General features: G+C 33.2%; 1 protein-coding gene across 1 annotated transcript in view; it reads left to right on the forward strand.

The window, feature by feature from the left end:
* The window catches only part of jeb (jelly belly), a 62,786-nt gene that overhangs the window by 38,497 nt on the left and 669 nt on the right, over nucleotides 1-23,620 (forward strand). Inside the window, exon 3 of the mRNA XM_053748661.2 lies at nucleotides 23,241-23,401. Coding sequence (XP_053604636.1) covers nucleotides 23,241-23,401 — 161 coding nt within the window. The remainder of the gene's footprint in view (nucleotides 1-23,240; nucleotides 23,402-23,620) is intronic.

A 23,620-nucleotide genomic window follows, 5' to 3' on the forward strand; every position in this document is an offset into this window, starting at 1 on the left:
TACTTCCCTAACGTAAGAAAAAAGTACCAATATTTATTTTTAACGTTAAGAATATTTTCACGAAGTGAACAACAAATTGGCGTTAGTGCTTTTGACAGAAGCTAATCGGAAGGCTTGTTTGTTACGCTCAAACAATTTCGTTAATGGGTAATCTGACGTTACGTCGCACGAGGCCTCCGCAAAATTGCATCGGTTGTGTTTCGGGAAAATATCTAAAAATATTTTTTAATCTTCGCGTCATATTTGTAGTTAAAAATGTGTATTGTTGTGTGAATGTGAATTTGCGCAGTCAGCCACTGTTTTGTGAATAGATCGATTTTTACGTAAAATAATTATTAAATCAATTATAAAACTTTTGATCGTAACCTACTTCTAATTAATATAAACTTTTGTCTAGATAAAATCTAAACAAAAGAAACAATATTTGAAACGCATGAAAAACATACAATCGTCGGAATGAAACAGAAACCACTTAGATTACATCAGACGTTAAAACTCTTACGCTTTGAATAGCTCGAGAAGATAGTAATCGTTGCAGATGAAACTTGATTTTATCCTATGGTTAACAGCATCATTGTCACCCACGATCATCCACTGTGCTGGAACTTTTGTGAAAATAATAGAATGCTTTATTAAATACAAGACTTTTTCTGCATCAGCTTCATTGTTATAGTAAATGTACCTATAACAGATAGCAGATATAACAAACATATTTATGTCTCGAGCGTTATTTTAATATAACGTAAGTTCGTAAGTAGTAAACAGTCGTGGGTCCGCGAAAGTTTTAAAGAGTAAATTGTCTTAGAATTATAAAATACTTATTTATTATAATCTTCTTTTTTTTTAAATACACCTTAGTATATGTTTTATATTGAAAAAAAAAAATGGAATTTGAACATTTTAAACATTTACTTAAATATTAAATTTTCCCTGATTCCCAAACATTTGATAGAGACGTGGATAAAATATATCTAAGTAATTTTCACCATATTTAAACGTAAAATTATGTGACATTTTGCTTTCGTAAAACTCTGATAATATTTTTCAGTTGTTTAAAAACAAGGTGTATAAAATGTGTGCTCTGTAGTTTTGCAACTTTAATATGCGCATAAATGGCACAGCTGTAGGCACATAACAACTGGAACGTGTGCAGATGTAAAAGTAAAAGAATATTATTTATACTTCTGATACCATATGGCCTCGACCGCACTATACCTATGAAAATTATGAATAATGCATGCCATGGATGTGACGTAGAATTTTTCTGATTTTGAATTTTATATTTCCTCTACAATTTACTGGTAGTAAAGTAAGTAGGTAAGATTTGTGGTTAGTAACACAAAGCAGTCCGATTATGTTTACGAGTTGACAATATTTATACAGTATATTTCTGAACGATCTGATACGAATTCATAATTTCATTTTATTCCGAAATGGTGAATTTTGGAAAAAAACGCAAGATATATAATAGTAGGTGCATAATACAAATAATTTTTCAAGGTCAACACTGAATGAAAACATATACTATGTCGAAGAGTCTTAATGACTTCAAAAATAACTTGGTCGTTTATACTGTTTATAAGTAGTCTGTTCTGTCATTGGCGCAGTAAAAGTTGTCCTATCGCTGAAGCAAAGGTCACGGTTGAACAAAAAGGTTTAAGACAATATACTCTCAACTGGCCTTATTTGATGAAAGGAATGAAGTAAAAAATGCCTTGAATGAATAAATTCAAAGATGGTTTATGTAATTTCTCTCTTTATTTATTCACATTCAAATTTAATATCTGCCCAATGTCCACGTGTGCTTACAAAGACAAACCTAATTACTACTGTGTACTATAGTGATGACATAATTTATACCGGGCCCAGGGCTTCTGCTCCCAGGGGGAATTTCAGGGTTAGTGCATTCATGTAATATATTCCACCCGTGTTCGAAATTTCATCGAAATTCGTCTAATAGATTTCGCGTGACATACATCCAAACTTTCGCGTTTGTAATATAAGATTTTGATTTAAAAAGCTCCCATTGGCTAATAAGACAATCGTAGAGAACTGATCATATTCTCTTAACTGGGGATGGTAGTGATCACACTTCGCCACAACAACGAGCGTTTACTGCGGCCCAGTTTACGGCTACCCTTTTCGTTTTAACCCTCATTTTAATGCTGTGATGGAATGGTTCCGTTGGATCATTATTATTATTACGTACACAATTCCGAGAAAGGCCGACGTAATTCACATCACTAATGAAAATGTGTCTGTTTCTTTATAAATATCATAATTTAACTTGTGGGAGTATTTTGTTAGTGTTACCAAAAGAACGAAGTACAAAGTTTTAAAATATTCTAATTACAATTTTAACTGAAATCTTAAATTACGAATAATATAACTAAATTCAGTTGTAAGGTTTCTTTTTATGACAATTGATTCTATTTAATTTTTCGTAATTAAAATGAAAATAATCTGCATAGGCCTTTTTATTTAATTTTCCGACAAAATTTAAATTTAATGATTTGCTGTGTGTTTATATATACTTACATATTATACAGGATTACTTTCATATTATACTCATGTGTAAATTGACTTTTAATTGCGTTACCACACCATCGTTAATTTATTACGGACACCATAGAAGTTTGTCGGAAACCGCTAACTCTACTGCAAGAACAAAACTAAATATGATTTTGCGAGGTTCTATCCTGAACCTCGCAAAATCATATTTAGTTTTGTTCATTAGATAAACTGATACAAAATGTAGAATGTTGATACACATATAGACAGATTTAAAAGGGAATACGTGTTTGTCTGACAACATATTATATAAATATATTAGAATTCTAGAACACACTAGATATATAGTTACGGCGGGACTCTTCTACTAAATATGTGGTTTCATTTGTAAGAAATATCTACACAAAACTAAGTGACAACTCATTAGAGCGTAAAGAATAATGACATAATAAAATAATAACGAATTTGGTTAATTTTGACTTTTATAAACAGGGATAATGACAGTAGGTACCTAATTTGCATTCCATTTAATCTTAAAATTACTTGGTGCTATTACATCTTTGTACGTAATCTCCAAAAGTTGTTGCCATAATATTTTCATTTGGTTAATTATAATTTTGCCAACAGGTAATAAAGGGCGCGTCATTTTAGCTTCGTAAATATTTAATGCTTTTCTCACCTCCTTTGTGGCCGTGGCGATGACATCCATCCATTATTAATATCACATCAAAATAACTATAGCCAACATTGAGATGAGCGATTAAATTAGATTGAAAGATTAACTTTGCTAAAGGTTAACTTGCACAGTAAATATAGTACTTAATTTCTACTTCTTTATGGTTTGTCTAGTCAATTGTCGGTTGTTCAACTCGTGTTTCTAGATGTCTTTGAAGTTGAAGAAATATTTACTCAACCAAAAAGTTTTAAGTATTTTTGGAGTGTCACAGACTAGTCTTTAATCTACATAATATTTTTGCTTGTTTTCTTAGCAATATTACTAAAACTGTGAGAAGTACGTTGACATGTGATTCCTTTGAACGACATTAACTGTGATCTTGTGCACACATCCAACATGGAGTTAGTTAAGCAAGGTAAAATAGTTTTTAAAATCCGTAATGATATATAAGATTCTTGAGGCAAGTTTGATGCATATTAAGTAGTAACAGATAATATTATCATATATTTTCTAAGTACTCTAAAATGTATAGTTGAAATAAATCGACTGCCGCCTACGTTGGCTCTCGGAGATACCTTGGAGGGCATTCAAGGACTAAATAATGCTCTTTTATTAATATATACCACTTTGTATAAAAAATATTTTCAGCTGTACACATTTTTATTGTTTTAAGATAAACTTTTGTAATTGTTAATTATGATTAAGTAATTAACTTTTGCCAGTAGCATAACCTTTGTCTATCATTGCACGAATATTTTATAATATTTTCTATTAAAAAAACTATTCTTTATATTATTCTTTATACTGTTAACAGAAAAATTTGCATGTACTCGTAAAATACGTTTGTACATGTTTAAGAAAGAAAGAAAATGTAATGTGTAATTTAAATGTTCATGTAGGGGTGATTTTATTCATAAACAACAACACTTTTACTTAATTTTTTTGTATTATAGAGTAACAAAGTTTGAAGTAAGTTCAGAGAAGAATTAATGTAATAAACATATTTTATCCTTACTTCATCTCCCTCATATATATTTTTAGAAGTTACCTTTTGTGATATAAAGTATCGCTATAAATTGACAACAAATTAGGTACACACTGACTGAAATAAAGTGTTAGAACTTATTATGATTTCAATGATATATAGACATATTTAATTGCATTAAAATAAACAGATCAATATTGACTTCGAACAAAATAATTGTGTCAGAAACAGAAAAATAATATGAACCCAACAAGTTTAAATCTGTTACCATATAACTTTATCCAAATTGGAAATCTGCTCAAGAACTAAGTCACGTAGTGTTGCGAGAATTCAATTTAATTTCAACCAAGATTAAACGCCAATCAAACGAGTCCTTGCCCGCAGTATGAGCCAATTCATACTAATTGTGCACAAACGTTATTTGATATTTGCATAAAATAACATAGCAGAAAGACCAACCTAATATTCGAAGCCACTTTTGCTCTGTTTACTTTATTAAGAGCATTTTAAGCTACTCCCGATCCCAGTTCGTTTGCTTTATGCCAACATCCGTACTTCTATGCGACCCATTTCAAATAATTATAAACGCTATAATTGTTCTAAATTAATTAAAACTTTTATTAATTAAAAGTAGAATTAGAGTTCAGATTTATATTGATTAGTTTTATTCCCAATTAGCTTTTGCCGGCGATTTCACTCGCATTAATTTTGCGTCAAGTTCATAAGAAATAGATATACATACATATTTCCTTACATATTTCATTCTGTAACTACGTTAAACTTAAAGTTATTGGTACCAATACTGAGTGTAGTAAATAAAGTATAAATCACAACAATCCGTGTTTGTAAATATATAATATATAGTTAGTTATTGCATGAGATGGGAAATTAAAGACGAGAGGAAATAAGTCATATAAACATAAAAATATCATATTTTCCTTGTCAGTAAATTATGTAAATGAACCGACATTTTCGGCTTCAAAAATAAAAAATGGCCTCAATAAATGTTTGGTACAGTTATTGAATGATGATTTAGGAAGGTCATATTTAATTGAAATGTCATTAGTTTTGAGAACATATTTTTTAATTGTAACTGTAATAATTTTAGTGTTTATATGAAATAAATTCGAATAATAACTATAATTACAATTTACCTCTGCCGAAAAACTTCGATTTCAAAATTAATACCAGTTGAAATAAATAATTCCAACTATATAATAGATAACGATTCTTAAAACTGAGATGTATTTGAGTAAATTCATAGCAAGCATGCACACTGAACTTCACAGTCAGATTAATAGTCAATTTATTTCTTGGTCGGCTCTCACCACACTCAAGGGAAGGCGGTTCTATTAGTTAACTAGATAACTAGAAAACACACTATTAGTAACCTGCGCTAAAATGGTGGTGTATACTGAAACAACAACATTATTACAACAACGTCTGGGCAAATAGTTTTCTAGATAAAATCAAAGACTGAAAACTAATAGGCGGCGCGCTTAGACGACCATCAAACGAGGATCGGCGTAACGACCGATACTTTGCTCACAGCCGGAATATAAACCAACGATGTTACAGACAATGCATACGTGAGCATTGTAAAGTAACTATATGATATATGTTATATCACATAGTTACTTGAACGAGGTCAGCGTCAGAGCGATCAGCGTGACCACATACTGGTCTAATGTCGTCTGAACATCAATTCAGTCTCGACAAAACCTTGCATTCGGAACAAACAAGATCAGCCACTCACTCTATCCTACTGGAGAAACGTTTTGGAATACCATTTATTTGTTTTTTTTTTTGTTTTCTAACATTTTTTGACGTTCATCTTTTAAACTTTGGTTGTTTAATACGCTCGACTATGTTATAACAAACTATACATGGCAAAGCATATCGGTATATATGTAGTAATACAATGTTTGTAGAACTCTCCAGTTGCTTTTCTATCTCTTTCATTCAAACGAATTTCCAGTTGTATTTCTGTAACAGAAATATTTTGCACCGGAACTCCCAAACAGCACTAATATCTCCACCGCACCTACGCAGCGCTGAAATATTGCTCGCAGACAAATGAGAATCGTTACAAAGGATTTGATTCTTTTGTTTATACCTATCTTTAGTATCATTTTTATTTTCTTGTGTTCACTAGTAGTGCTTGTTTTGTTAGTTACTGTTTTGTAAAATCCTTTGAGAGGAAGATTTTATTCCATTTAAGCGAACTTCGAAGTAGTCAAATAGGCAGAAATCCTAAAAACGAATTCCTAACCATATTATCTTTTAAATTGAAAACTACAGCTTGCAGACAGCGGCTTTTGTTCTTTATATACTTATAATATTCTGTTTTAAGTTTCACATAAGCTTGTTGTCCATGTCCTTATCATAGCGTGACTGATTTCTAAAACTCAGTGCATTTCGCTTTACATCTAAAATTGAAATATGCAACATATGTATATGAAAATGTATTTTTACAAGTTTATTAGAAATTTAGCAATAATATAGGTAGATATTTATTTGAGGTTTGCTGAGTAAGCAAACAAAAATATTATTTAAAATTTATGAATTAGATGAGAACGTTGGATGAGAAGATAAAGGGTAAAAAAAAACAGTTGTTAAAATATTGAATACTATAATTTAGATGTGATAACAGCTCACCTCTGTAATGTTCAATAGCCTGATTATAATGGATTTTAGAATCTACTATAATCAGGATATTGTACGTTTGGAAGATGAGCGGATTCTCAGTTGAAGAAACAAATTTTAAAACTTTCTGTTATTTTTTTCTTTACGTTTGTTTTAAAATACAGATAGTAGTAGGTCGTTATTTATATATTTTAAAACAAATTCAATACGATAACAATCTGGCCTCAACAATTTAATTACTCAACAATTATCAGTTCAATATATTGCAATGTTTTTGAAACGGGATACGCACTCCAATAACAAATTATCAATCAAAGTTGAAAACAAACGCGGGCGTGGGAGATGTGCGGGGAGGTGTGGTGGAGTGGTGGTGGTGAGGGGGGGTGACAGGCGCCAGACTGACTGGCGGCGCGGCGACTGCACGCGGGTGCATCCTGCGCAGGTGCTCTCTCTGCCGTCTCAGATATAAAATAAATAGAATCTAGAGTATTCACTATGCCTTGTTTGTACTACATATTTTCTTAATAACCTTCGCGCTGGGTGGCCGTCGTCGTTGCCGTTGAATTTTCAATTCAATTCCAATGATCACTGGTTCAAGTTTGTGTACTTCTCATTCAGTACATAACAAGTTAGCCATAACTCCCTCTCTGCCGGACTCAGTTTTCATTATCACAGATTTGTCTAAATTTCTGGCTCTGTTGTATTTGTTATTCCAGTTTATATCCCACAAACCTTTCTCACATGCTTCGAAAGCTGACTATCGAGTATATATCACACAAAAACGCTTACTCTTCTAAATAACAAACAGGCTATATCGTTTGTATTAAATATACTTAGGCAGACAAGGTCATGATCGTGTAAATATAAATACTTACAAAAAACTTACTCGTTTTCAGTAATGATAAGCTAAACTTCAACGAAGTCATATTATTAGTTCTGCCACTCAAAATAAATTCTTTCAAACTTTTTGATAAACACAATGTTTATTACATACATTTTATTTAATTATTCTATCGAGTCCGTTTAATTTTACAGTTTGTAATGTCTCTTTTGCTTAATAACATTATGATGGATATAACATTGAAAACATTTGTTGTCGTAGGTTATTTTAAACTTTACACACTTGTACTACTAGTACTTACCTATGTAAATGTGTACCTAACTAAATAAGAAATGTCGCATCTTACCCTCTTTATTTTACGAGTAAAGTCTCGACCTCATCTCCACTCTCGCCTAGTTTCGACATACGATCTCAATCCGTGACGCACAACTCTATGTTCTGTTGTGGCATGCCTGATTCGCAAACGCTCCCACGCATTGTATAAATTATCTGTAACATAAATAACGGTGATGTAACTTCTGATTTGAATCTTACGAAAACGAGAGCTGAGAAATGAACCGTAACAAATAAATATTGACCTAAAGTACTTCGTTAATTCTCTTCAACGGAAAATTATTTGGTTTGTTACCGAGAATAAAAGCGGAACAAAATGGATAAGTTTTCTGCAACTTCGTACTATCAGTTTTATAGAAGTAATTTGTTTATATACTTATAAACAAATTATTTATATAAAAGTATTGGCAAATCAAACGTTTTTTCTTCATTGTGTAAGAACTCTGATATGACACACTGTGAGACTGAAAATGTTTTTGAGACCACATTTTCAGTCTACAATTATGAACCTTACAAAAATTTGTCTTTGCTTAAATTTCCTTATCTTTTTGATAAAACATTTAAATAATTGCCTGATAAAAATGTTTTTGTCGATAACTTAAAAAGACGCAATGGAAAGCAAATCTAGTAACATAGGACCACTTTTCGTGCGTGTAACGTAAGGAATAACTAGGAACAAGTTTATTTTCGACGCGTCGTTTGACTTTGTGGACACTGAGACAGAGATCAAGTAAACAACATTACAAAGATGCCGAACGGCAGTATTTCAAGATATTTTCGTACAGTTTTGTTTGTTGTAAGAACTGTTGTCTAACGAATTGGGGTACCTATACTACAAAAGGAATTGTGGAACAGTTCTAAAATAATACATATTACTCTTTATATCTTGTAACGTTCTTTCCTTTTTGTAATGTACAGATAGAATGTAGATATCTTTATTTTCTATAGGTATTTGAATTAAAACTGCAAACAAATTTGGGAAGAAAATTAAAGCAATAATATATTTTTTACAGGAATATTCTCTGTGGTTTTGTATTCAGGGCAGTGAGTACATCACACCCTTTTCAAGGAACTGTATGTTGTCTCTCGGGAGACCTCAAGTACCAGGAAACGTTGTTAACGTTCACGCCCTGTAATAGTGGTGTTTTTTCAAATCAGTTGCGATAAACTTTCGCTACAAATGGAAAATTAAATTTTCAGTTTTCCGTTTTATTATTTTTAATACAAAATGAAAATAAATTTTTTTTATTCATTATTATTATTATTTTGTAGATTTTTGAGAAAAGGTGTTCAATATATTTGATATAAATATATTGAACACCTTTTCTCAAAAAACGTTTTTATTTCATTTTAAATTGCCTAATATAAGTTATATGTGCTAATCAAACATTTGTCCCCATCACGTTTAAGTTCACGTGAATAACAATCCAGAGCGTCTTGGCTTCGTTGCGGATGTAAATAAATAACGGCCTTCGGTTAACCGTGTTTGGGTTTAAAATATTCGACCTACAGAAGGAGCTAAAATAAAATTGTTCAAGAATAGCGACGAAAGGGAAATGACCTCATTCGGCGCCATTCTAGTTGGAAACCTTCTCACGCAGGCATCCATAAAGTTTATTTTTAGTAGAGCTTGGACGTATCTGGCGATCGCAGATTAGATCCAAAACCCCAATTAAGGGTTAACAGAATGGGCTGAACTCGGTGCGATCTGGGCCACAAAATATAACGACTCTAGAGGTGTATGTAATTCAAATTAGATCTGTATATATAGGTATTTCATCTGAGTATCTAGTTTTCCGGTTCGTTCCTCAGTTTAACAAAGACTTTTGGGTTTGCCCCTCCTGCCCGCCGGCCCGGGCGGAATGGCATGGCCAGGCTTTTTTTCTTAAGTAATTTATCGGTTTACGTGACGTAACCATACCAACATAGGCGTCACTCCTGGGGTGCCGTGTTCCCGGTTATTTTTATGCAACGATCATGCTGCTTGTTATTTGCTATAGTTCCAACGGTTTATGGTTATGTCAACTTATACTTTTAGTTTTTCAGAATTACAAGGTTTTCCTTTAGATTTTGAATAATTATCTTCAAATGATTTCTTGAGTCAACGTCCATTAAAATCACCTCATAATTATGGCAAGCCTGTATGCATGAATTTTAGATTCTGTCTTTTCTTTACATTACACAAATGCACTAATTGTGCGGTAGTTGCCGGACGCGGACGCCGGCGTCCGGAAAGGGCGCCTCTACCGTCACTAATTGGGGCACCAATAGCTCGCTTTAATACTTATAATCTAACTTCAATAGTTATAAAAATACAAACAAATCGTTTAATATTCAGTAATGCTTCGAAATAGTTGCAATCGGATTAAACGATTAGGTTTTAAAAAAGGAACCATTAATTTTAATTCTTTAGAAGATTTGTTTTTCTTTTTATTTAAATTTATACGTACAATACCAATATAATAAGTCAAGAAAATTACATATATTAGGACTTTAGTTAAACATCGCACATAAGCTACGAGAAAGCTATGCCTAATGAAGCTCGTAGCAGTGCATAACTCCTCGTAGCTCGTAGCGTCTCATATACTCGTAGCTATGATTCCTGTAGCTTGTAGCGTCTTGTAGCGATTGCTCTACGTATTTGCTACAAACACGAATAACATGTGCAGATTTTGTAAAGTACCGAGGATTTATTGTTTTGATAATTTTAATTTACGTATTTACTGCTTTTTCAATTACAATATTAGCGTATTATTTTGAGTGTATGTGGTTGTCGACGTACCGGTTCATTTCTTTGACCATCCAACGGGGCAATGGTTATCTTTGAATCGAACATGAAATAAGATTGCAGTTTTGACAATTTCTTGTATTTCTATAATGTTTAATGTGTCAACGAAGTGTATACTTATGTTTCTTGAATTTTACTTTACCTAGAAACCCACAACTATTAAATATTACATTCACGCGAACCGATAAATTTTATTAAAACGGCACATGTTCAATATTCCCTTGCACAAAACAAACAATGTTCTGGGACGACAAAACTATTAGATGAGCGGTGGTTTAGAGGCAGCTAACGAGTGTGGCGGAGCACTGGCGGCGCGCCAGTCGTGGACGGCATACATTTGTGGCTCTCGCCATTCTCCGGCCACGTCGGTGGGTTCCGTGACGCGAGGCACTGGGGCACAGGGTCGGCATTGGAACAGAGTGGCGAAACGAATGGAGTGCTTACATATGTTTATGTTATAAACTATGTTCACCGAGACTTTTGAACTAATCAATCCAAAATACCGTTGACTTTTGAACTAATCAATCCAAAATAAGAAAACAGCGAGCGTCTTTGTCACATCTTCGCTTCACAAACATTTCGTACTATGCTTAGAATTTAACTTCCCCACGCAACTAATATATTACCCAAAAAAGCTATGAAAATTAAACTAAACCATTTTTTTTCTGAAAGCAAACCGGCCGAGTTTAACTTGAGTGAAAGGAGACGATCAACGGTCATATGGTGGTCAGCATTTCATACCGAATTCAAGTAATTTAGAAAAAGTATATATAACGGGCGGACTTTTAAAATGATATTTTTGACGAAATCTGTTGTGGATATTTCAAATGTTATTTATTGATATATTGACGAAGCACGTGGCGGATATTTTCCTGTCTTTTGATTGACGAAGCCTATTACGGATCTTTTTTATTATTATCATTTTTTTAACGATAGCATGATAGCAGGTGTAATATTTGTTTCATCGGCTATCATGAGAATTTTTCTTTTTAACACCACTTTAAAAATACTGTTTTTAAAAATAAATATCATTGTCTTTGTAAAAAATATAACTTGATCAGATTCAAACCTATGTATGTATGTGCAAATTTAAGTCTGCTCTAAAATTATTTTTATATAGAGTTTCGTATCGATAGGATTAGTCAATTACTCAACGCAATAAAAGGTTTTCAACTCGTCGCTTCTATTATAGCTGCACGTATGTCGTAGATTACAGGTAACCGCGATCTAGCACGTGTTTTATCACATTTATGTTCCCTACGTGGACGATAGCTAGTTAAACAGGAATTTCTTCATTGTAGATTTTCTAACATATTTTTTATTAATTTGTTGTTTATTCCGAATTTTCAATACTTATGTTACTTGATTCTGGAGGGGGGTTTCTAGTGTGGACTCAGCTAGGACGATTCTCGTGACACATGCAAATACGGAAAGAGAAAACAAACTCCTTACTTTTTCCATCTGAATACAATCGGAATAAATGTTTTACATTACACGGATAAAAACGAAAGCAAAAGCGTTTTATTCAGACTTCTCAGTATCAGCGATTTTCATAACTTATCCGAACTCCGTTTGTCTTCATTGTTTCAGCACGATAATAGGCCCACCGGCTATTTCAACTTTTCTTGTAACAGCTCAGCGAATTATGTCAACGACTTTATTTGGCTGGAGTATAGTCGCCCGCTCAAGTTCCAAATCCCTGTCGACATGAACGATGGTGGGAGTAATACGTTTTTATTGGATATCGACAGTGAAGAATGGTAAATGATCTTACTAAATGCGAGGCCAATTTTCCGATGGCAATAAAGCACAATGAAGTACAAAATAGATGGTGAATTATTTCGGTAACGCGGAGACGTAGAAAGCGTACATTTGAATACAAAATATAGAGAATATAGAAATGAAGTTTACGTCCATAGCCGTGAGTTACACACTTGTTAAACATTTACTTCGAAAAAATATCAAATGTGGTCGCATAAAAGTCGTATTTTGGTAGCATAAAAGTTTTTTACACATGGAAAATATTCCCGGCGGTTACACACAGCTTTGCAGGCCACTTTTAATTTAGTATTACCGCCACACAAAGAGTTACATAAGTTATATGCTGGCCACATGGCGGATGGTATAGCGCGCAACGACTTCCGGCTGAGAGTTCGACAGCGCAATAGGCGGAACTTATAATACTACGGCAGAGCCACAACGGCATATTGCCTATTGTTTGGCATCTTCAACTTTTGGCATCGAACTCTGACACGACGCCGACCGACTGCACTGTCAGCTTAAGTACTTCACTCCTATAATGTATGAATATTAACGCAAAAGTTCCCAGTATTCCACTGTTGTCTGCGCCTGCTAAATCATATCAAAACTTAATTAAGCACTCATGTTTATGTTAAGAGAATGCTCCAAGGAAATATTCACAATTTAGTTTAAGTTTAGTAGCGTTGCGGTCCATTATTTAGCAACATAGTATTATCAAGGGGCACAAGTTTAATATAAGTCAGACGTCGTAAAGTGTATGCCACTATCCGTTATTGAAATTATATACCACTTAAACGTAAATTGATAACAAGTTGTTTTTGTCTTTAATTATAACTTGCATACTCACAGCATAAGTAAATCAATTACAATTTGTAATAAATTGTTGTGACATGTATCAATATTGAGCTATCAAAAAAAATTATACAGGTGACTTTTGAAACGCTAGTCAAATTATAACCGTTTGTTCAATACATTGTATACAACAACTTCTTAATTAAAATAAATTTTAGACTTTCCATACTACATCCGATTAGCAAAACGAACGATTATGAGGGGGGCTCTCTAAACACAACGTGATTGATATTTCGTGGTGTTTAGAAAGCCACCCTATATATTTGATCGTCCAAATGGAAAGACAAATTACTTTTATTTTTATAAATTGATCGTTTAGATCGTTGGTATAAATATCCCCGAGTAGTGAGGAGGTAAATGAGGAGGTTACATAATTTAGTCCACGTTTGCGATCGATCGAGTCGGACACTAACATATCGTGACGTGATTATTATTATTACTGTATTTTAAGTGTATAGCATCATGAATCAATACATAACATAAATAGATTTTTGCTTGTTGTACCTACTTAAATTAAACATCCACTTTTACATACAGAATGATAGTGTACATTCGTGTTGTTACATTAAATGCTATGTAATAATTTACTTAGAGGCGAATAAAACAAGTCATAAATATTATCACCACATGAAGAGAAAATCCAAAAGAATTCTTAAGTTTATAAATTCTAAATATATCTCAAAAATAATATTCCCCGTATAAGTATGTACTTATATTATGTGGGATTTTAAATGAAAGTATTACCTACTCCAATTATCCATCTATTATCCAACTCTTTGCAGAATAACGAAAGCTCTCTAAAATACCTTCAAACTCCATAAAAAATTTATGTTTAAAATGACTAGGGTTGCAGCTTGAAATATCAACATCCATTAATTACGAGTAAAGTTAATGAAATTGAAAGCCGTCTTTGATGTCTCGAATATCGACTTGTTGACCCTTGAGGCTGGTTACAAAATAGCTCATGGAAAGGTTGAGTTACGATTATTATCCACAGTAATTATTTTAATTGTAGGTTCGCATGAATATCGACCTTTACCTTTAAATTATATAATGTTTTGTAACACTAAATAAATTATTACTACTATTACTATGGTATTAGATTTGTCATCATCATTATAATCTTTTATTGATTTTAATATTTGTAACAGAAATATCAACTGCTCAGTAACATGCATGCCTAACAATTGTATAGGACATTGTGCTAGGACATGTTTTAAATTAGGTACTCATAAACTGACCTAACCGTAACAGATGGATGTGTTTGTGATTCTTAAGTTACACACTCATCTGTCATTAAAAAGTCTTATTAATAGATTTATTTTATTATTAGTTTAGTAAAATTTATACAAGAAAGATACATGTTCAGTACAACGGCGGACTTACCTTATCGTTTTAATAGTATTGCATTTGACATGAGTAATATTGTAAGTGAAATACAATATATCCTCCTCGGATGTATTTTTGTTAGTCCTATAAAAAGAGAAAAAGCAAACCCGATAATAAAATTTATATATTTGTTCAAAGAAAACGCTTTAACGCTCAAGCATTCTACCCCTTCGATTAACCAATTTGTCTGAAATTCCGGTCTCACCCTAGGGTAACAATGGGTCACAGTCGTCCTAAACAAATAAATCCAAAGCAAACTCCTTCGACGAGACTGAAATGTATTTCTGGACTACTATTCATTAAATTGCGCCATTTGATAGTTTAACCACAATTAAGGCTAAACTATCAAATTATCATAAATACAGAAATAAGTAATAAACACAGAAATAACTCTGTAGGGTAGGGAAATGGGTTCATTGCTTTTCAGTTCTTTGGTAATTAGTAAAAAGGTAATAATAGAATTAATATTGTCTGACAATGGAAGAATTGGTTTTGCATACAAGTCATCGTTAACTTTTATTAAATCAATATATAAATAATATTGGTATATATCTAATATAGTATAACATTAAGTGCGTGCCGTTTGGTTTCACCAATATAGGGATGTATTATAGCCGTGGCAGGCAACAATAAAATTTCCAAGCAAGGTTTGACGTCCAGCGAGCGGCTGGTTGTAAAATTCACAGCAAAATCTAAAAAAAAAATAAGTATTATTTTTTTACGCAAACCGTGGGCTTTGCGATGTCACAGCCCCCTATGTAACTCTCATCATATAAAGGGTATTTAACGTACGTAAGTGGCATTCAATATTGCAGTATTAGTATCATTCATATTGCAGTCAATAAATATGTAATTAGTACTCTTATACTTATATATCTATCTGATTTGAACATACAATTTAATTGAAAATTTGTAAATTGTAATTTAATATTTTTATTATTCTTTGCTGAAACTAATTTTGCTTGTGATAACAGAACCTAAATAAAAAGGTAACTCTGTTATTTTTTACCCCTATTTATTGCGTTTTAATTACCATTACACGTCTTGATAATTCAGGCGACATTTTAGGTATTTATAAAAATGACGGTTGTATATTTTAAATTATAAAAAAAAATGTATATATTATATAAAAAAAATAAAACACCATGATGATTGTTGTCGTTGTCTAGAATTACTGGCATTACGCTACGAGCGACTCTAGTACTAATCCTTCGCACATAAGTTGCTCCAAACAAAATGGCGACCGTCAGCGCAGGTTTAATTAGAGATAAAAGTGTTATTTATGGGATTTAACGTGATACCCGCGAAATTCAAAATACTCGTTTATTTTTTCATAAATTATATAACGACTAAAAATCCTTTCTAATAATTTCATCTCTAAATTAATCCTGCGCTGACGGTCACCATTTTCATTCAACTTTTGTGCCGAGGATTGTATCTATTGGCTCATTCATTTGTAATTTTTTTTCATTCGTCTATTATTGGAGATAAACTACCTACTTGCTTAGCCAAGATTACGACCTCAGTTATATAATTATTCTTAAAATAATTTACATTAAAGTAACCGCCTGCCTGACGTCAACACTCTTTGGGAAGAAAAAATAAATGACCAATATATTCATTTAATCGAACTTATCACTAATGTATGTACCGTAAATACTACACAAGTTTGGTGGTTCAATTTACGTTACTTGACATGTGGCGAGCACAATTTGTGTGATCCGAGCTTTAAACTTGTGAACTGACTAGATAAAGTGGTTTATGCTCGGACTAATAGAGAATATTGCTTTGTTTCTATGTTGCATTTCGCAGATCGTTCTGTACAGCTGCATTACTCGTATACCCCATTGAGCGTTTCGTGTATCGGCGCCCCATTGAAGCAATAAAGCGCTACCTACTATGATTAATGGCTTACAACCTCCGACCGACGCCCACTCACTAAGACTTGGGGCCCAATGCTCATGCAATCAAACTTCATATTTTTCTGAAGCACGCTTTTCTAGCACTGTTTCTACTAGTATAATCGAACGCATCGATCGATCGAGATAAACCTTCGAAAGAAATTGGAGAAAATTGTTGAAATGTACTTCGACTGTATGATAGTCGGGCCACTGGCTGTAACTCGCTAGCATACATATATATCCAGATTCATATTCTCAAATTACTATCTCACAAAGTTGAGATAGGCGTGGAAAACTCCGCATAATGTGTTATATTTTATAACGTAAATCATGATGCGTCAGTCACAGAATCAATAAAATACGTTACGTCAAGTCAATGGGACGAAGACAACCGTAGATCAAACAGCTGGCTCGATTTATCAATAAAGTACACAATACATTCAATCCTAGTCAAAGTCATGGCTTTAAAGGCATTTACAAAGTGTTAGTGAAATTTGAGTCGAGTGGGCTAATTCCAGTAACTAGGTCTTCATACACGTCGTTACTGTTTGACGATATGTGACCATGAATCTCTGCTGTTGATCCATGTCATTTAGTGAGAAACCACATTCAAATCGAATGTGGTCGCGGCTTTACTTTGTCCCAGAAGCTAGCTCCGCCTCTACATAAACGAGCCCTAACAAAATTTCGTAGCACTATATTTTCGCGATAAAGATGCCAGCTTGTAAGATTGTCTATTTTATTAGAGCGGCATTATCTTAGAAATAAAAATGAAATGAAACGTTTTCTCCTTGTAAACAGTCTGAGAGACCAGTTAGTGGACTATTGCTATAAATATCTTAGCTTGAAAATAACAAATACATAACTTACACATAAATAAAGACACAGTTATTGAGTTCAGAATTAAAATAAAGTTTATTTAGCCGAACCAATTATAAAAGATACATTTCAGGTGAAGATTTGCGGTCACTCACATCATACACAGCAATCCAATGAATGTGACAATAAATCTCTTAGTTGCTAGAGAATGTGAAACAAAAAATTCTAGAAGATAAAAAAATATGAACTTTTACAGCAACGACTTTCAAGATCGAAAGCACAATTTGTCCCGAGGATAACAATGAGCTCTTTCAGCTCGGTAGGTATACGTTTTTACAATCGTCAATACATCCTGATAAGAACAACCATAACCAACGATAACGACCAACAATGATCTTTTTACATAGCTTAGAATTATTAAAAAGACAATATATGTTGGTACATTGACTTACAGAACACTGTCTTTCATACTTGTGCACACACATATAAACTAAGTTTTAAACGGTTTTCAATTTTCTGCCCGAAAAAAGCCATTGCTATAGAGGTACTCTCAAGATTCGCGAGAGTCTGTTGCAAGCATACAATTTAAATATATATATTGTATACGTCTCAAAGGAAACTCAGTTTTCTATAAAATTGAAAGGTCGCCTAGTCTTTTTAGATTGCTTGACTGACAGCAGTTCAGGTTCAAACAGATTCAATACTCCGGCAATCCTATTCTTGTATGAGGTGGCCAATCAATCATTCGTAACGAGCCTTCAACCATTTCAATAGCGCCTTCGCTTACATTGTGGTCTTATTTTTTACGCCTACCCTTCAAAAATAGTTTGTATGATGACAAATTATGCATTTCTTTTGGTATACAAAATCACTGTTCAATGGAGTTTAGGTAGTATATGGTCATAGTGTTTTCAACATTTATCTTCAATTTTAATAATTTACTGAATATCAAACATTAGGCAACTTTGGAGAAAGACAGAACTTTATTCAGCAAAAAATGCTTGTACATGTCAATACATGTACAAGCATACAATTAGTAGAATACAATTATTCTACTTGTATCTATTGTATGTATTTATTTACCTACTTAAACATGTATTAAGATTGAACGCAAAAGCATCAAGTACATCAAACAGACAATATTAAAATCTATTCAAATAAATAAGGTATTCAACATTTAACAACACCTATTAAAATGAAGCGAAAGAAACGAGAGTCGTGAATGTTTCCCAATTTTGCATTCTTATTCAAGCAAACCCATACCTGCAAAACATTTTAAAACGCAGAAAAAGTTCCAACTTTCCGCAAGTTATGAGTGTTTCTAATCCGGATTACTTGTCTTCACGCGTCTGCCGACTTAAAACTTGAATCTCCTAAACGATGAAGAACAAGAGTCCCAAGTCAGTATTGCACCAAAATCGTGCTTGGAAATAAAAGCATGTCTCACGACGCTTTGTAAATATTTATCGGGTTGGAGCCAAAGTCACTCGCCCCTCGACCAGAAAAACAGTGCTTGAGGTGCATTTTAACTCTGCTTAATTCCTGCGAAGAACTTATTTCCATTAGACGGTTTCCATGGAAATCTAATTTGTTTAGTATCAGAGTGGTTTGGTAATTGTTCCTCTGTCCTTGCCAATACCAGCCATATTGTTAGGGACATCGTTGTTTTACTGAATGTTCGTTTATTATTAAGAATCAAAATATTTTTCAAAAATCTTATGATGATAACAGTTAGGTAATTAAATCAAGTTCCACAATTAATATACAATCTTCACATAAAGATAAACGATTGATGTGTATTTAATAATATCGTCGTTAATAATCGTCTTCAAGTTCTTAATTCATTTTAAGTATGTTATTTTGCTATAATAATGATGGCAAGTGACGTATTAGTCGCCGGCGAGTCTGCGGGGCCGGCCTTGATCACCGACAGACGGCCGGCTCAGGATAATGCCTACGAAGTTATTTATTTACAAACTCTAAGCAGCTCTAACTTTCCATTCCACTCGCAATACTACAAATAATTGTTTGAGTTTTGGTATATCAAATAGAAACCGTAACAAGTGACTCCTTGAATAGGATCTTGAAACTTTTGTTGTGAAAGTATTTGTTTTGTAGATTCTCGCAATGTTTGCTAGGATTTTAATTTAGGCAGCCATAGAACGAAAAAATGAGACGGAACATTTTTTAAAACAAAGCCAGTTTGCTATCGTAGCATTAGGCATGACGCGGTGATACAACTAGAACTGACTGATACATATAATGGATATATTAAATAGTTGACGATACAAAGTAAGTTTACTTTTATTTTAACGTTTACGTACTTAAGTAATTTACAAACCGAACTGAAATACCAATTTTTTTTTACTAATGTCATGTCATATTCAATTCGACATTCAATACGTAGACAGCGTATATATTAATTACTAGCGGCCTGCCCCGGTTGAAGGTTTCCTTTAACCTCATTGCCCAATTTAATCAAAATCGGCCTAAACAAAAATACAAATCTTTTCTATTATGTATGTATGAATTCGGCAACGTCAGCCGTTCAAGGAAACAACATATTAGCACAGCATATTACATAATCCGTAGTATCGGATAGCTCCCTCGATTTATCAAAATACAATTTAGAATACCAATCTTTATAGCATATTTTACATAAATTGATCGGTAGGAAAATCTCAAGGGAAAACTACCTCGGACTCAAGGCCAAGTAAGTAGATACAGAAAATTGGTTCCACATAATTCAATTCTCTCGGTAATATTAACTAACCGTCTCTCGGGAAACGTTAAAAACACTTAACGATGGATTAAACTACGCATTAGAGTGCCGATCGATGCTAGTACAAAAATAGATGTCAGCAGGTAGTTATTGTATATATGTGTATAGACAATAACTAATATAATATATACGAATTACAGGCAGCTGTGAGGTGTATGACCGCTAGATGGTCTGTCTCAAATATTGAGTACTTCGCACACTTCAAATGTAGAATGTGAACATTTTGGAAATTCAGTAATGATAATAAATATTTATATATGTCTTAATAAATATAAAATCGGTTATAATTATAAATTACTAAAATATATTAATCATGGGAAAGCAAAGTAATATCAAATGCTTAAAAAATAACGCAATCACAATTAAAAATGTAAATACTAACTGTGATCTTGTTTCTTTTAACATCTTTGCAGTTGTTGACTTAAAATAATGAATGTCATAATCATTACTCGAAATTCAAAATAACGTTCATTCAAAATAACATCACAAGATATTTTTAGAATTTCGTTATTAGGTAAGTTCAGGTCAAAAGCATTCAAGTCATTGGCCTCAAATTCGTTACAAAGTCAATGCACTTAACTAGAAAATGTAGATATACAATGTATCAAATATTCAAACTTGTTTCCATAAAAGCGATTACAAAAAAGCTAATCGATTGTAGATTCGATCGAGAATCGATTTGACAGGTATACGAACAATGGCTATTTAAATGTTCTGTGTTTGAACGAGAAAAGAAATGCTTTTTCTTTTTAATGCTTCCGAATATATCAATGATTTGACAATCTCGTTTGAACTTGGACAATTTACCTGACCAATTCTATCCATGGCCTTCTTAGGAATGCACAAGACGTCGCGGTCTCCCCACAAAGTGAATAGGGGTTGTGTATTGAGGGCGCGCGCAACCGACCCGCCGCGGTCCGCACTTTCCCTGGCGACGCTAAAAATAGACGCTCGCGGCAGAGTGGCTTATCGTCACATTGTAACTTTAAGAGAAACGGGATGCCTCTGAAATACACGTACTCGTATGTGTAGTGCCTAGGCTGTTCGAGACTATTGTCTTGACTTGGGTGATCAAATAGCATAACGACAAATAATAACAGATCATGCCCTAAGCATAGTTTTAAATAAAAAATGAAACTTGTAAAAATAATAGCATAATACTATACTATACTAGACTTGAAATAAAAAATATTATTAAACTTGCTTGCCTATGGTTTTGAAGTCAGTATTTCCATTTTGACCTTACATCATGAATTTGCAAAGTCATACTTTTGACTAAGGGCCAAATCCAGGGCCAAATTGGGCACATATCGCTACTGTTGACAGCTTGTGATAGATTAGATTACTATTATTACTGGCAGCAACATCCGATCGAGTAATTTTGGGTATGTCACTCACAAAACAATTTTAACGCTAGAAAATATTTCATTGCTAATTTTCCATGGAGATTTCCAATTAGCTTGTTTGAATTATTCAGAACTCCTGATGATACGCGCGAAAGTATATGAATATTAATGACTATTTGTTTACTTAATATTGGCTTTGTAGATCTGAATGCCCTTATTAATTAAAGTTCCTTTATATTAAATCATTTTATTTCTCTCTATTTCTATCTGCTACATTTTAACGTCTTGATTGGAAAACGTAATATAAACTGACTTGATTGGAAAACGAGCCTTTTTTTAGTTAACTATTTCATTGTAATTTCAGTTGATTGCATTTGTATTCGTTATGTAAATTATGTAGTTATCAAATTCACTTGTGCAAATAGTGTCAATTTTATGAGGGAAATACTACCTTCGTGATGTAGATCATAGACGAATTCATATACCATGTTCGTACTAAAACTTCGACCAGTTATTTATTTAGATTCATTTATAACCACAGAAATGTATTAGCTCATCCGGTAAAGTTTTGTACCAACTAAACTAACCATTTGTTCCACGGGGCTCATTAATCATTATTACGACTAACCGAAAAGGTTGGTGGAAATAATCATTCGTCAACATTTTCGTGGGTACTTACGCGCCTTGGAAAACAACTGTGATAAAATCATTAGAACGTGTCTGAGCTTCGTCACGAGGTGTGGTTTTGCCGTTTTATATTACCCTTATATTTATAAATTTATGTCAATTATATCAGCATTTTTAAAATAAAATATATTTTCTTTAAAAACTAGTAAAATTTAATGTCAAAAGACGATTTACAAAATAATTTTTCTAGTTTTTCTTCGGATTGAAATAAATGTAATGATACCCTGATTTTATTTGAACTTTAGTAGTCTCTTTTTCCTTTAGATCTCCAGTGAGATAAAAAATAAACCGGGCGTGGGTAATGTTTGTTAGCATAGCAGCACAGTTCATTTAACCCAAAAACATGTAGGTAGGTGACCCTATTCATACGTAGTAGTCATAACACCTAAAGTCAAAAGTGACTGACATGACCCTGTGTAAATACATAAATATATCTTTGTGGTAAGGGGATGGAAAACGGACAGCTTTCAGCTTTGATGAAAAGGTATTATTTAGATAGGAATGCTTTAAATTACTCGTACGGTTCGTATTTATATGAAACGCACCTTTAAGCAAATCTGTGGCTTCAAAAGACTAACCTTTTGTAACTATATACTAACAGTTGTAAGATACATTAATAATTAATTATTTCCTTTTAGACGGCTGACTCGATAGAACACTTATAACACCTCCTCACTCTTACAACGAAACGTCAATTATTCGCACTAAATATTGTGACTGCAGCAATTAACTAAGGAGCAGATTGCCTAATTGGCATCAGTATTTTATAGCACCGTGGACAAAAAGTAATTAAATAGCAGTTATGGAAGCAGAAAGGGGAGGCCTTTGCCCAGTGCGTGAGACATAAAATAGGCTTTAAAAAGTGGGCAAAAGATCATGCGGTATGAAAGTAATCATTTTGCCAAAATATATATTTTTTTCAGAATGTCCGCCAGCAGCGGACGGCATGGAGCGGTTCGCCTGTCCGACGCCGGACCGGCAAGGGCGCTATCGCTGCATCGACGACCACGTGCTTTGCGACGGCTTCATAGACTGTCCCAGCGGCGAGGACGAAGACCGACAAGCCTGCATGTTCTATAAAACGGTTAGTGTTTTCTTAGTAGTTTTTTTATCGGTGTTTGAAATTATCAATATTGTGATCAAATATTTAAGCAGAGTTTTTAACGATAATTATCAATTAATAACACTTTTCAAACAGTGTAATTTCACAATCCCAATGATCCGCCTTCACATATTATATTTATATTATTCCTCTTGAATTGAGACTGATACCTTACAAAATACTAGCAAGAAGCCAGCTAAT

Source organism: Plodia interpunctella, chromosome 8 (assembly GCF_027563975.2).
Source record: "Plodia interpunctella isolate USDA-ARS_2022_Savannah chromosome 8, ilPloInte3.2, whole genome shotgun sequence".
NCBI classification, from domain to species: Eukaryota; Metazoa; Arthropoda; class Insecta; order Lepidoptera; family Pyralidae; genus Plodia; species Plodia interpunctella.